Source organism: Pelophylax lessonae, assembly GCF_965119305.1.
Source record: "Pelophylax lessonae genome assembly, chromosome: 9".
In the NCBI taxonomy this organism is placed as follows: Eukaryota; Metazoa; Chordata; class Amphibia; order Anura; family Ranidae; genus Pelophylax; species Pelophylax lessonae.
Genome location: NC_138776.1, coordinates 117,997,864 through 118,013,249, shown reverse-complemented (window position 1 = coordinate 118,013,249; position 15,386 = coordinate 117,997,864). Strand labels below are relative to the sequence as shown.

The following is a 15,386-nucleotide window of genomic DNA, read 5'->3' as shown; positions in this document are numbered from 1 at the left end:
GTGTTGGTACGTGTGAGAGAGATCCACCTTTCCAAGTTGTTGGGGTTCATCTCATACTTCTGAAGGTTTGAGGGTGCTGCCTGTTCCATACTCCCCCTACTCCTAGCCTTTTAGGGGTACAAACAATAGTAATTGGGGCCTAGTGTGGTTGTGTACGTGTGATATACATACACTTTTTTGGGATCATATTTTCTATTCCGCTATTTAATCAAAAACCTCTGGGGATCAGTTAAATTGGGGGATAGTCTGTGTTGGTACGTGTGAGAGAGATCCACCTTTCCAAGTTGTTGGGGTTCATCTCATACTTCTGAAGGTTTGAGGGTGCTGCCTGTTCCATACTCCCCCTACTCCTAGCCTTTTAGGGGTACAAACAATAGTAATTGGGGCCTAGTGTGGTTGTGTACGTGTGATATACATACACTTTTTTGGGATCATATTTTCTATTCCGCTATTTAATCAAAAACCTTTGGGGATCAGTTAAATTGGGGGATAGTCTGTGTTGGTACGTGTGAGAGAGATCCACCTTTCCAAGTTGTTGGGGTTCATCTCATACTTCTGAAGGTTTGAGGGTGCTGCCTGTTCCATACTCCCCCTACTCCTAGCCTTTTAGGGGTACAAACAATAGTAATTGGGGCCTAGTGTGGTTGTGTACGTGTGATATACATACACTTTTTTGGGATCATATTTTCTATTCCGCTATTTAATCAAAAACCTCTGGGGATCAGTTAAATTGGGGGATAGTCTGTGTTGGTACGTGTGAGAGAGATCCACCTTTCCAAGTTGTTGGGGTTCATCTCATACTTCTGAAGGTTTGAGGGTGCTGCCTGTTCCATACTCCCCCTACTCCTAGCCTTTTAGGGGTACAAACAATAGTAATTGGGGCCTAGTGTGGTTGTGTACGTGTGATATACATACACTTTTTTGGGATCATATTTTCTATTCCGCTATTTAATCAAAAACCTTTGGGGATCAGTTAAATTGGGGGATAGTCTGTGTTGGTACGTGTGAGAGAGATCCACCTTTCCAAGTTGTTGGGGTTCATCTCATACTTCTGAAGGTTTGAGGGTGCTGCCTGTTCCATACTCCCCCCTACTCCTAGCCTTTTAGGGGTACAAACAATAGTAATTGGGGCCTAGTGTGGTTGTGTACGTGTGATATACATACACTTTTTTGGGATCATATTTTCTATTCCGCTATTTAATCAAAAACCTTTGGGGATCAGTTAAATTGGGGGATAGTCTGTGTTGGTACGTGTGAGAGAGATCCACCTTTCCAAGTTGTTGGGGTTCATCTCATACTTCTGAAGGTTTGAGGGTGCTGCCTGTTCCATACCCCCCCTACTCCTCATCTAGCCTTTTAGGGGTACAAACAATAGTAATTGGGGCCTAGTGTGGTTGTGTACGTGCGAGATACATACACTTTTTTTGATCATATTTCCTATTCCGCTATTCAATAAAAACCTTTGGGGATCAATTGAATTGCGGGATAGTCTGTGTCGGTACGTGTGAGAGAGATCCACCTTTCCAAGTTGTTGGGGTTCATCTCATACTTCTGAAGGTTTGAGGGTGCTGCCTGTTCCATACCCCCCCTACTCCTCATCTAGCCTTTTAGGGGTACAAACAATAGTAATTGGGGCCTAGTGTGGTTGTGTACGTGCGAGATACATACACTTTTTTTGATCATATTTCCTATTCCGCTATTCAATAAAAACCTTTGAGGATCAATTGAATTGCGGGATAGTCTGTGTCGGTACGTGTGAGAGAGATCCACCTTTCCAAGTTGTTGGGGTTCATCTCATACTTCTGAAGGTTTGAGGGTGCTGCCTGTTCCATACTCCCCCTACTCCTCATCTAGCCTTTTAGGGGTACAAACAATAGTAATTGGGGCCTAGTGTGGTTGTGTACGTGTGATATACATACACTTTTTTTGGATCATATTTTCTATTCCGCTATTCAATAAAAACCTTTCTAGGGCAAGATCTTAAATTACAGAAATATGAGGAGACCGTCAAATAAGGGCCGTGGCCTGGGTCGTGGTGCTGCTGGTAGAGCTCCTGTTGCAAGGAGAGGACATGGTCGATCTGTGCCAGCTACACGCACAAGTGAAACACCTTCCTCAAGTGTGAGTAGGCGACAGAACCTGCATCAGTATTTGGTAGGGCATCAAACGCCCCTAGAAGTGATGAGGCCAGAACAAGTTGAGGCGATAGTAGATTGGTTTGCTGCTGACAGTGCCTCCAGTTCCTTCACATTGTCTCCCACCCAGTCTACTGCAGAAAGGTCAGAGTTGGCACCTGCAGCCAATGTCCAACCGTCTTTCACCTCACCCCCTTGCAAATCAGGCCAGCAGTCTGAGCCCCAAGCCATACAGCAGTCTCTTATTCTTTTTGAGGACTCTGTCAGCAGGGTTTCCCAGGGCCATCCACCTAGCCCTGCCCCAGAAGTGGAAGAGATTGAGTGCAGCGATGCCCAACCACTTATTCCTCAAGATGAGTACATGCAAGGATCATCGCAGCACGTCTCCGATGATGACGAAACGCAGGTGCCAACTGCTGCGGCGTTCAGCATTGTGGAGACCGACAAGGAGGGCAGGGGTGAAGACTGGGTGGAAGATGATGTGGAGGACGATGAGGTCCTCGACCCCACATGGAATGAACGTCATGCAGGTGAACTGAGTAGTTTGGAGGAAGAGGCGGTGGTCGCACAGAGCCACCAGCACAGCAGAAGAGGTAGCAGGGTGCAGAAGCGGAGCGGCCGTGCCCTAGACACTACGCCCGCTACTGCCCAACGCAGCAAGGGAACGAGCGCACCAAAGTCAGCTCAAAGGAGTTCTCTAGCGTGGAAGTTCTTTAGAAAATGTGCTGATGACAGGACACGAGTGGTTTGCACCCTGTGCAATCAGAGCTTGAAGCGAGGCATGAACCTTCTCAACCTGAGCACAACCTGCATGATCAGGCATCTAAGTGCAAAGCACGAGCTGCAGTGGAGTACACACCTTCAAAACCAAGAAACGTCTCTGGCTCATCCTGCTTCCTCTTCTGCTGCAGTCTCGGCCGCTCCAGCCACATCTGTAGTGATACCGGCACCTGCCACCCCGCAAACAGACGATCTGTCAGCAACACCACCACCTGGGTCACCAACAACCATCTCCACAATGTCCCGTGGAAGCGTTCAGCTTTCCATCTCCCAAACACTTGAGAGGAAGAGGAAGTACCCCCCTACCCACCCGCGATCCCTGGCCCTGAATGCCAGCATTTCAAAATTATTGGCCTTTGAAATGCTGTCATTCCGTCTGGTGGAGACGCACAGTTTTAAAAACCTTATGTCGGTGGCTGTCCCACAGTACGTCGTGCCCAGCCGCCACTACTTTTCCAGGCAAGCCATCCCTTCCCTGCACAACCAAGTGGGGGAAAAAATCAGGTGTGCACTGCGCAACGCCATCTGTGCCAAGGTCCACCTAACTACGGATACGTGGACCAGTAAGCACGGTCAGGGGCGTTATATCTCCCTAACGGCACACTGGGTAAATGCAGTGGCGGATGGGCCTGAGGCGGATAGCAATTTGGCGCATGTCCTTCCACCACCGAGGATTGCAGGGCGCTTCAGTTTGCCTCCTGTTCCTAACTCCTCCTACTCCACTTCCTCATCCTCTACCGCCTCCTCATCCGGACAGCGTAACACCTTCACCACCAACTTCAGCACGGCCAGGGGTAAACGACAGCAGGCAGTTTTACAACTTGCCTGTTTGGGGGACAAACCACACACCGCGCAGGAGTTGTGGAGGAGCATGGAACAGCAGACAAATGAGTGGTTGCTGCCAGCGAGCCTCAAGCCCGGCCTGGTGGTGTGCGATAACGGGCGAAATCTCATAGCAGCTCTGGGCCTAGCCGGTTTGACGCACATCCCTTGCCTGGCGCATGTGCTGAATTTGGTGGTGCAGAGGTTCCTTAAAAACTACCCCGATATGTCAGAGCTGCTGCAGAAAGTGCGGGCCGTTTGTGCGCACTTTCGGCGTTCTCACCCTGCTGCTGCTCGCCTGGCAGCGCTGCAGCGTAACTTCGGCCTTCCCGCTCACCGCCTCATATGTGACGTGCCCACAAGGTGGAACTCCACCTTGCACATGCTGGAAAGACTGTGCGAGCAGCAGCAGGCCATAGTGGAGTTTCAGCTGCAGCACGCACGCGTGAGTCGCTCTGCGGAACAGCACCACTTCACCACCAATAACTGGGCCTCCATGCGAGACCTGTGTGCCTTGTTGCGCTGTTTTGAGTACTCCACCAACATGGCCAGTGGCAATGACGCCGTTCTCAGCTTAACTATCCCACTTCTATGCCTCCTTGAAAAAACAATTCGGGCGATGATGGAAGAGGATGTGGCACAGGATGAGGAGGAGGAGGAGGATGAAGAGGTAACATTTCCAAGGCTTTCAGGGCAGTCATTCGCAAGGGGCTCCGAGGGTGGGTTCCTGCACACGCAAACGCCAGGGACGCAATTGTCCAGCAGGGGCACAGTTCTGGAGGATGAGGAGGATGAGGAGGAGGAGGAGCTGGAGGAGGAGATGGAACCATGTTCACAGCAGGGTGGCACCCAGGCCAGCTCATGGCCATCACTGGTGCGTGGCTGGGGGGATACAGAGGACACGGACCATACACCTCCCACAGAGGACAGCCTTTCGTTGCCTCTGGGCAGCCTGGCACACATGAGCGATTACATGCTGCAGTGTCTCCACAACGACCGCCGAGTTGCCCACATTCTAACTTGTGCTGATTACTGGGTGGCCACGCTGCTGGATCCCCGTTACAAGGACAACGTACCGTCCTTAATTCACTCACTGGAGCGCGATCGCAAGATGCGCGAGTACAAGCGCACGCTGGTAGACGCCATGCTGCTGGCATTCCCATCTGACAGCGGGGCCACAGTGGAAGCACAAGGCAGAGGAGGAGGAGGAGGAGGTCGCCAACGCAACCAGGGCACCGCCAGCACCTCAGAAGGCAGGGTTAGCATGGCCGAAATGTGGAAAAGCTTTGTCAGCACGCCACAACAAACAGCAGCACCAGCAGCTCAGATGGAACGTCTTAGCAGGAGGCAGCATTTTACCAACATGGTGGAGCAGTATGTGTGCACACGCCTACATGTAGTGAATGACGGGTCTGCCCCCTTCAACTTCTGGGTCTCCAAATTGGGCACATGGCCTGAGCTTGCCCTTTACGCCTTGGAGGTGCTGGCGTGCCCTGCAGCCAGTGTATTATCTGAACGGGTATTTAGCACGGCTGGGGGCGTTATAACAGACAAGCGCAGCCGCCTGTCCAGAGACAATGTGGACAAGCTCACGTTCATTAAAATGAACCAGGCATGGATCCCACGGGACTTTTCCGTACCTTATGCAGAATAGCAATGGATACCGACCTTACCCACCCATTGTTCCATTTTTGCTCTTTCTCACTCTTTTGGGGTGTACCCTCATTTAAAATTTGTGAAAAGAAGCAGTGTTGGCTACCTCGTCCTCCTCCTCAGGGCCAGATTAATGTAGGGTCTATTGGAGCTGCAGCTCCAGGCCCCTACCTTTTATATAGGCCCCGGGTTGGCCATATTCACTGTTACCGCTCTTCTGTCACTTGTAAACACAGAAGTCTGGCTTCTATGCTCGCTTCCCCAGGCAGCACCCTCAGAACCTCCCCACACAGCGTGAAGGCCGGACAAGGAGGGACAGTTGGCGATGCATGGATGTGTTTATGGGCTTCAGAGACAGCATCCCATGTTGAATTAGGCATGCATGGCTGCACCCTTCCTCCTCTGGGTGCATGGCAAGGCACGGCCCTTAAGGCCCTTCAAAATCCTCAGCACCAAGCCCATGATGCTGTTAATCCGGCCCTGGTCCTCCTCCACCGCCGCTTCCACCTACACCGCCCATAGGTGTGCGCAGCCTATTGCATTAAGGTGTGCACCCCAAAGTTGAAATACACATGCATGTGTTTGCCAGCAGGGAGAGTAATGTATCGGGGCCATGTACCTGTAGGCAAGGAGAAATAGAGCAGAGCAGGTCCCAGGGAGATCTTTCCCATCTCCTCACTGGCAATGCTATGTGCCCTAGGTGATTAGGGTGTGCCCAGGCACACCCAGCACACCCTGTGCGCACGCCTATGTCACCGCCACATCCACCACCACCTCAACCTCCCTCCTACTCCATATGGGCCTCGTCCTTCAGAGATGAAGAAGAACATTGTTTTATTTTTCTGTTTTTTTTTGTTGTTTTAAGTTATTTCCCTATCCACATTTGTTTGCAGAGCACTTGCCATGCTCTTAATTACGTTTTGCTGCCATTTGCAGCACTCTAGCCCTTTCCTTTGGTGTTTTAGAGCCATTTTAGTGCCTTAAAGTTCGGGTCCCCATTGACTTCAATGGGGTTCGGTGTCCGGGAAAAGTTCGGTAAAAGTCCGGGACACGGACCCGGACTTTTTTTTAAAGTTCGGCCGAACCCGTCGAACACGGACATCTAGGTGTCCGCTCAACCCTAGTTACAACCATCAAAAATGAAAGGACCTCCACAATATAGCTTTACAGCATGTTTGTCTTGTTAATGTTGTGTATTTTTCGGCATGGTCAATGCTGAATTCTCATGTAGCTGTCCCCTTTATAAAAATGGCAAAGGGTTCCTTTTTTGTTTACATGTTAGGGAATATCCCTAGCAAAGACTTTCATGATGGAATATTAAGCAAGTGTTATTCGATGCTGAGGACATCCCTTGGGACATAGCTTTAAAAATAGAAAGTCTACTCTTAGATTTCTTCCTTCATGTCTCCCATATGTTGCTGCCTGGAACAGGATGTGTTTCACCCAGGGATATTATCCCCAGAAAGGATTCAGCTCTGCTGAAATCTAGCCAGACTATTCATTTCACACATCAACTACACTTTAAACAGACTTTTTGCAGGATGAACCAATAGTTATTAACCAGTTCTGAACCAGAAGGATTTTCCCCCTTAATGACCAGGCCATTTTTTTCGATTCGTCACTGCATTACTTTAACGGACAATTGCGCGGTCATGCGACACTGTACTTAAATAAAATTGATGTCATTTTTTTCGTTTGGATCACCTGTGCGATTTTTATTTTTCACGCTATAAACGTGACAATTCTGAAAAAAAAAACAATATTTTTCACATTTTGCTATATAACATTCCCAAAAAAAAAAAAAAAAGAAAACCTAAAAATCAAATTTTTTAACATTTTAGGCCAATTTGTTTTTCGCTACATATTTTTAAACTGATGATGAAATCAGATTATTTACATTTTATTATTCAATATGTTTTAAAGCAAAAAGTAAAAAATATTGATTTTTTTTTTTAAATGTCGGTCTTTTTTTCGTTTATACCTCAAAAAGTAAAAACCGCAGAGGTGATCAAATACCACCAAAAGAAAACTATTTGTGGGAAAAAAGGATGAAAATGTTTATTTTGCGTACAGGGTCGCATGACCACGCAATTTTCAGGTGAAATAACGGAGTCCCGTATTGCAAAAAATTGCCTGGTCATGAAGGGAATAAATCTTCTGGAGCTGAAGTGGTTAAAGGAATTGGGATGCCTTAAAGAGGATTCCAGCCTGTACAAAAAAAAAAAAACTTAAAAGCCAGAAGCTACAAATACTTTAGCTGCTGACTTTTATTATAAGGACACTTACCTGTCTTGTTGGCACCCCAATCCAATTTGTCCATTGGCTTCAGGTGCAGGTGCAGGAAAAATAGCAGTGAAGGCTTCAGGCTTCACTTCTGGTTTCCCACTGCGCATGCGTGAGTCACACTGTGCTTTCTGAATAGTCTCGTAGTTTTCTGGTTCACACACATGTCCAATAAGGCAGCGGGAGGGGGGGGTGGGGAAGAAGGAGGAGGGGCCAGAAATGATAGAGATCACCGTGCGGCGATCTTACCAGGAAGTGGGAGCAGGTTTCCAGTTAACTGGAAGTGAGTTAATGAGATTGGTTCCGGGTTACTATATTCAGGACCCGATCAAAGCTGATAACAGCTTTCTTCGGGTCTCCGGCCAGCCCGCGGACGTGCAGGGGAAGGCGGCAGGATGAGGGGAGGGTACGTCCCCTCCCGCTGCTTGTAACAATAGCAGAGGGGCTGCTTCGCCGCTTTGGTTGTTATAACAAGAGAACCGACTGTCGGCTCTAAAAAATCAGACATCACTCCGATATAACCACTTGAAGTCAAATGACGTACAGGCACGTGATTTGGTGGCAAGTGGTTTTAAAGTTCATGTGCGTATAAAGGCAGGCATCCCAATACTTTTGACAATATAGTGTAATTACACATTAGCCACAGTAATTTACTAGGCTGTATAGAAGCATGTTCCAGCACAGGTGGGAGTAACAGTAATTTGTCATCTACCATATGTTCAGCAATCCCTACAGTGTTCACAATAAAGGGATTGTAAAGTCTCAACGTTTTTCAAAACAACCTTCTTTGCTGCAGCCCCCCTTTTCTTACCTGAGCTCATTCGTTCCAGTGCTGTGCACGAGCCCAGCGGCTCTTATCTCATTGGACAGATTGATAGCAGCGGGAACCATTGACTCCCACTGCTGTCAATCAAATCCAGTGATGCGGGGGGTGGGGCCGAGTCCTACTGTCTGTCAATGGATGGAGCAGCATGGCTCGGGAACGCACCCACACAGGTGCCCGCATTGGAAAATGGCTTTCCGTGGGAGCACCAGATGAAGAGGAAGAGCCGGGAGCGCAGCCAGGGCACCCCAGAAGAGGAGGTTCGGGGCTGCTCTGTGCAAAACTCTTGCACAGAGAAAGTAAGTACAGTAAAACCTTGGATTGCGAGCATAATTCGTTCTGGAAACATGCTTGTAATCCAAAACACTCTTATATCAAAGCAAATTTCCCCATAAGAAATAATGGAAACTCAGATGATTCGTTCCACAAGTCCTTCAGTTTATAGTCTATATACAAAGATTATAGCAATGTGATAGGTTGTGTAACCATAAAATGTACATCCACAATATGCAGCCTTCCCAAGGGGATTAGAAGCAAAATCTAGCAAAGCTACAGAATATAAGAGAGATGAGAGTGTAGCAATATGGTTACATTTAATGAAGGTTCAACATTTAGCAACTCACATGGTTGATGACTAAAATAGGCACACCTAAGTATGCAGGCATCCGGGGTAAAGCTGTCCACATAGACCATCTTCTGAACCACCGGCTCTCACCACTGTCAGTCTGCAATCATGACCGGGAAGAATAGCCTGCAGTAGAGTGATCTGAAAGTGAGGCTTTGAATCACTCGTGGAGTGCAGCGGGGAAGGGATGATGAAGATGGCTGTGCAGAGGATGGTCTATGTGGACAGCTTTACCCCAGATGCCTACATACTTAGATGTGCCTGTTTTAATCATCAATCATGTGAGTTGCTAAATATTGAACCTTCATTAAATGTAACCATATTGCTACACTTTAGAGGCTCATCTCTTCTTTTTTTATACATGATGCTACTTGTATATCAAGACACCGCTTGTATATCAAGTCAAAATTTATTTAAAAAATGTGCTTGTCTTGCAAAGCGCTCTCAAACCAAGTAACTCTCAAACCAAGGTTTTACTGTATAACATATTTATATTTTTTATTTTTAAAAATCTGAACCTTTACAACCCCTTTAATTACTGTATGCTGTTAGAAAAACTTGCATAGACTGGGATTGTCCAGAAGTCTGCTATTCAGTTCCATATTCTTACAGCTTAGCAAAGCAAATGGATTTGCAGTTCCATATGAGCCATAGCTTGCCCAGCAATACTCTATTATTGGTGAACTATACAAGCCATTGCCTGGATGTTTTAACTGACCTGTTATTGTCGATATCATTTTAAATCAAAACGTGAACCCCACTTTGAGGTACAATTTTGTTTAGTCAGCTCAGGTATACTACGTGTAACTTTGTTTTGAGGGGAGGGTTGGAGCACATCATACTTTTTTTTTTACATGAAGCCATGCGATTTCTAGTCTCTGCCCCTGGCAGAGCTAGCTATATGTTTCTGATAAATTTAATTGCGCAATCACAATGTTCTGGACAAAAAAAAATCAGTTTCCCCAAATGGTGAGGAAGATTAAGGCTCCATTCACACTTGTGCAACTTTTCATGCAACTTTGAACATCAAAGTTACATGACAATTCACAGCCCATTCTTTTCAATGGCACCCGTTCAATATGGTGTGACTTAGTCACAGCGACTCTGTCGCATCAAAATCGCATTGGAAATCATGCAACTTTGAAGTCGTGCAAGTGCGAACAGAGTCTAAAATAGCATAAATTCAAACTCAAAACTGTATCATAGGCCATAGATACAGAAAATGCATGCTTCCACCATGCCTGGTCTTCATGGTGCCTAGTCTTGGCATGGTCATAGAGAACAACAGCCATTAGGTCTTGATCTTGGCACACGTTCATTAGAAGGGCATTATTCTCAATCCATTCAGCTGAACCAGATATAAATGCTGACGAGCACTACATAGGCGGAGGGGGAGGGGGAGGGGGAGAGGGAGAGGAAGGGGGAGGGGGAGGGAGGGGTAGGGGAAGAGGGAGGGAGAGGGAGGGGGAGGGAGGGAGGGGGAGGTAGGGGGAGAGGGAGGGAGGGGGAGGTAGGGGGAGAGGGAGGGAGGAGGAGAGGGAGAGGGAGGGGAGAGGGAGAGGGAGGGGAGAGGGAGGGGAGAGGGAGAGGGAGGGGAGAGGGAGAAGGAGGGGGGTAGAGGGAGAGGGAGAGGGAGGGGGGGGGAGAGGGAGGGGGGGGGAGAGGGAGAGGGAGGAGGGAGAGGGAGGGGGGGGAGAGGGAGGAGGGAGAGGAAGGGGGGGGAGAGGGAGGGGGAGAGTATAATGTGGAAGGTAAGCTTGGCCAAACAGGAAAACCATTTAGAAGTAGTTTAGTTTGAAGCACACCTGTTGTATGGAGGCTTCTACTGTTACTACTACCTCTTTCTTAAAATACTAGTTGCCTCGCTCTGTCTGATTCAATACTTTGTGCCACAGACCAGACATGCTGCAAATGAATGTCAGATTCAAGGACAAAGAAAGTGTTGAAACGAAAGCATCAGCATGACAATCAAGGAACTAACATTTGCAATGGCAGCCTACATATTTCCATCATGATAGGTGTACTTTAAAAATGTTCTGCTTATTTTTCAAACTTTATGTTCACAAACAACTATGTTTAAACTAAATTTCTATGTCCTCTATTCCTGCTATACAGTAGAGTTTTGATTACAACGAAGATGTCTCCCTCTGTCTTTTCATAGTCAGGACTGATGCTGACTTTTCCCTTGGAGATAGTTGCCATGTTTACACCACGCTGCATTATTCAGTGGCGTTCCAGGCATTCTCTAGCTGTACTGCATACCAGAAACTCCTCCTGTACACATTTAGCACTGTTATAAATCACTAATCATTACCTAACTGCTGCAAGTTTTCACTCCATGTCAAAGGCTAATCAGAAACCTTTAGCCAAATGTTACAAATGACAAACGAGAAAATGCCATACAAGCAGCTAAATTGCATTCACATATGCACAGCAAAAGACTGCAAATTGATTTATGCTGTATATTTCTCTTATGATATAGAGTGGTTTACATAAATCCAAGTAGATGAACTGCTTTTTTTTTTTTTCTTTTCAGTTTTTTTACTGTATATGTTTCTCCTGTGCTTTTTCCCTCCGTTCTTCATTAGGGGATTAAACTAATGAACATCCTACCACTATCTTGTATGTTTTTGCTTTTTCTTCTTAAAAATTGAAGCAGGGTGGTGATTTGACTGCTTCATTTTTGTGCTGGAGTATTTAGACTATTCAATTAAAAGCAGCATATGATTGTATTTTTCAAGGAATTTGCTTTAAATATGATTCTACATGTCTAATGAAAAGATTAATATGTGTAATAAAAAAACAAAAAAATCCAACAAAAAAAAAGAGTCATAAAAATCAACAACATTTCAGATACAGACTAACTAATGGATTCAACAGCTTATACATTAAAGCAACCTGTACCATTGAAAATATTTTATTAAGTAATTTTGCACGCACCCAGTGTCTGTACTATACCCGGCAAACCATTTGGTAGCAGCTGTCTGCATTATTTTAAAATGCAATGCAAAGCAAATATTGCACCAACCACTTGTCAGTATTGCGCCTCCAGTTTAATGAATGCTTCTCCACTGAGCTTGCAAAGCATGTACCAACTGCTACCTTTTAGGGTTTGTATGCAAAAAAACAAAAATAATAATATTTTTTAGCTTTTTTTTCCACTGATAGTGGTTATACTATACTGCAAAAATACTTTAGCAATATTTTTTTCTCTTTTTTTCCCAAGTCTTGCTTACTTTATTATGCACTGCAGGGGGAGCTACTTTATAAGGAATCATTTTAATTTGATGCATTTAAGGCAGTTTGCAGCATTTTCATGATTTATAGGAATATTGAAAAAATCAGCTATCACGATATGTAAGATTCTTAAAGGAATTTGACTTACCAGTTCAACTCTTCCAAACCCTCCAACACCAAGGGTATCAATGATGTTAAAGTCCGTAAGTTTGAGATTTCCAAAGAACGCTGCCTCCGCTTCATATCTGTATTTTTTGATGAAAAAAAACAAAAGCTTTTTAGAAGACTGAGTATGTGAAGTGACTTTGAGGGAACCAGAAAGGTTTTTCATGATTTCCACATAAGAATGGATGATTCTAGGTTGATCCATCTACTTGCAGCATCCCATTCAGCCTTTCTTTAGGCGCTCTCATTACCAGCCTAAAACAAGGTTTCATTTCCGAGTTACATGGTGGCCAACCTTCAGCATGCCACTAATTTAGAATTCTTTCATGGAGTTGATACATTTTTGGAAAATGAGCTGAAAATGTTGTAAGTGCAAGGTGGGTTTTGATTGGTGCACATACAGTATGTCAGTTACTCCACTTGAAACACTTTTTTTTTTTTGCATATGTATCCAAGTCTGAAAGATGTTTTCATGCAGTCCTCTCTAGCATTATCTGATTCTTTATGCTGCCACTATGCTGTGGATTCACTTTGTAGCACATACAGCTTCAAGTGCTAACAGCTTGTGTGTCTGTTCCAGAATGAATGCTTCAGCACTAGTCAGTATAAAACTCCTAAAATATCTCAATGAGCACTGTGATATATTTAGTATACCGATAATCTGGTACCTCCTACCAGCTAACAGCACTGACCGTGGTGCTAGTGGTACGCATTTCCTTTAAAAGACTTTGATGTATATACATATAGACAGCAGATGACCATCAGGAATGTTTACTGAACATATGGAAAGATCATCACATGACAAGAGTCTAAGAATAAGTACCAGGAATACACAAATGTGTTTCCACTAAATGGCTTTTAATTCTTTGTCTGTAGTGTGAAGGGTCTGTGCTGGGGAGGGGGGCTTGAGGTGGAATCCTTGGGGGGGGTTGATCTGTGCTCAGGGGTTTGTGCTGGGGGAAGCTATACTGTGGGATCTGTGCTGTGGGGTGGGGGGGGGGGGGGCAGGGGGAGGTTGTGTGTACTGAAGGGTCTTTGTTGGAGGGATTGGTCTCTACTGAATGGGTCAGTCTGCACAGAGGGGTCTGTGCTAGAGGGTCAGCCTTGGGGGAGGGTACTTATGTACTGAGGAGTCTGAGCTGAAAATGGGTCGGTCTGTGCTGGGGGGGGGGGGTTAATTTGTGATTGGGGGGGTCATCTGTATTCAGGGTTGCTTGTGGCCCAGTCATTAAAGCATATTTTGTGGGTGAAAGGATTTTATCATATGTGTGAAGAGTATAGAGTAGGGCTCAGGTTCCATTTAACTATGTCCATTTGCGTTTAGTGCTGCAGTTAGAGCAAATTGGCTACACCCGCAGCATGCAAAGTGCACTACTAGTTTTCATCTTACCAATTTTATTTAATTATTTATTTTTTTACTTTGGGGGGGGGGTGGTTTGGTTGCAAAAAAAAAAAAAAACGGAGCTGTTGTCAGATGTGGTAAGTACTCCACTATTTCAAAACAAAAAGTGATGCTTAGAGTTACAGTTTACCTTATTACTTTGCAGTGAGAATTCCCTTGAAGGAGAATGCCTGGTAAATGGCATTCAGTGATGTATATAAAAAATAAAAAGCTATTTTTTTCTTTTAATGCAACAAATTGAAAAACAATCTGCATCAGTCAATAAAGCCTGTCTCATACCACACCTTTGGATGTACTTTGGGTTTTGAAAAACTAAAATGATTTAATGTACATAATGATTTTGATCCAACCTCTCCCCATCCACTTGTTTTGATTAGAGGAAGTTGTTGTCAAACTTTCAGATAACATTTATTGCAGTAGTGGTTTAGCAGGTCCCTGATCAGGGAAAGCAATCCCAAGTACATAAAACCTGATAATTATCTTTCTAGGTTTTTTTTAACGAACGTTTAATTGATGTACTGTTCCTATTTTCTGAAGAAAAGTGAATGATCAAAAACAGTTGTGTAAAACTTTTTAACACTGCTGATAATCTTCCAAAACAACCCTGTGCTTGATTCATTAATTCTGTGTCCCCCTAAAGGACATAACACTTGGTTGCACTATTTAATTTTGAATAAATTTACATTTTTAACTTGTCTTTGTAAGGACTTTGACTGTCTAAGCAAATGTTCTTTGGAATCAGAATAAATATTTCTAGGGAGGTTTTCAGGTTACTGTAAATCAGAGAAGCGGGTCGTAAAAGGGAGATTTACTGTTCATGATAAAATCTTTTTATGATGGTTTATGACCTGTTCATGTGGCCATTACTGGCACAATGTCTCTATTTTTAAATCAGAAATTACCCTTGCTATGGACCCCTTCTTATAAGTCTCCAGGGACAGACTGTCTGAAATACCCAGGACAACCTTCTGCCAGGCAGTCATAAAATAATTATAATTACGGCATGTTGGTAGTATGTCCTCAATTTAGTAAGTACAGAATATCATATGTCTGTCAGACTACAATGACAAGGGTCTGACTATTGGCTGAAATACTGATGTAATTCAAAATCCCTGTTAAAAGCATCTATAAACTTGTAATCAGGACATTTTCTGAATGCAGTAACCTTAAAACTTGGCTGGTCTTCATCAAGAAAAGCAAAAAATTAAGCTTCATTCACACTGACCCTTGTGATGCTGTGTTCAAATCTATAAATCTTGGGACCTGGACGCAACACAACTTTGAAGTATGGGCACCTACACACACTGGACAATTTGCAGCATCCAGAGTGTATACACCCTGAACCAGTTACACTGGACTCTTTAAGTATTTGTGCCCAGGGTCTGATCAGAGTTGCAGATCGGATGCAAGCATTTATGTGGATGACTACATGCTATCAATGCATCTTCAGCCATCCACCAT

General features: G+C 44.9%; 1 protein-coding gene across 5 annotated transcripts in view; it reads right to left on the bottom strand.

Annotated features, from left to right (window-relative positions):
* Positions 1-15,386, bottom strand: part of PRKG1 (protein kinase cGMP-dependent 1) — a 1,462,571-nt gene that overhangs the window by 71,040 nt on the left and 1,376,145 nt on the right. For 4 of the 5 annotated variants that reach the window (XM_082269170.1, XM_082269171.1, XM_082269168.1 and 1 more), the window contains exon 10: positions 12,507-12,603. In XM_082269170.1, coding sequence (XP_082125296.1) covers positions 12,507-12,603 — 97 coding nt within the window. Of the gene's footprint in view, positions 1-12,506; positions 13,112-15,386 lie in introns of those variants that run through there. The other variant, XM_082269172.1, reaches the window with a different exon arrangement.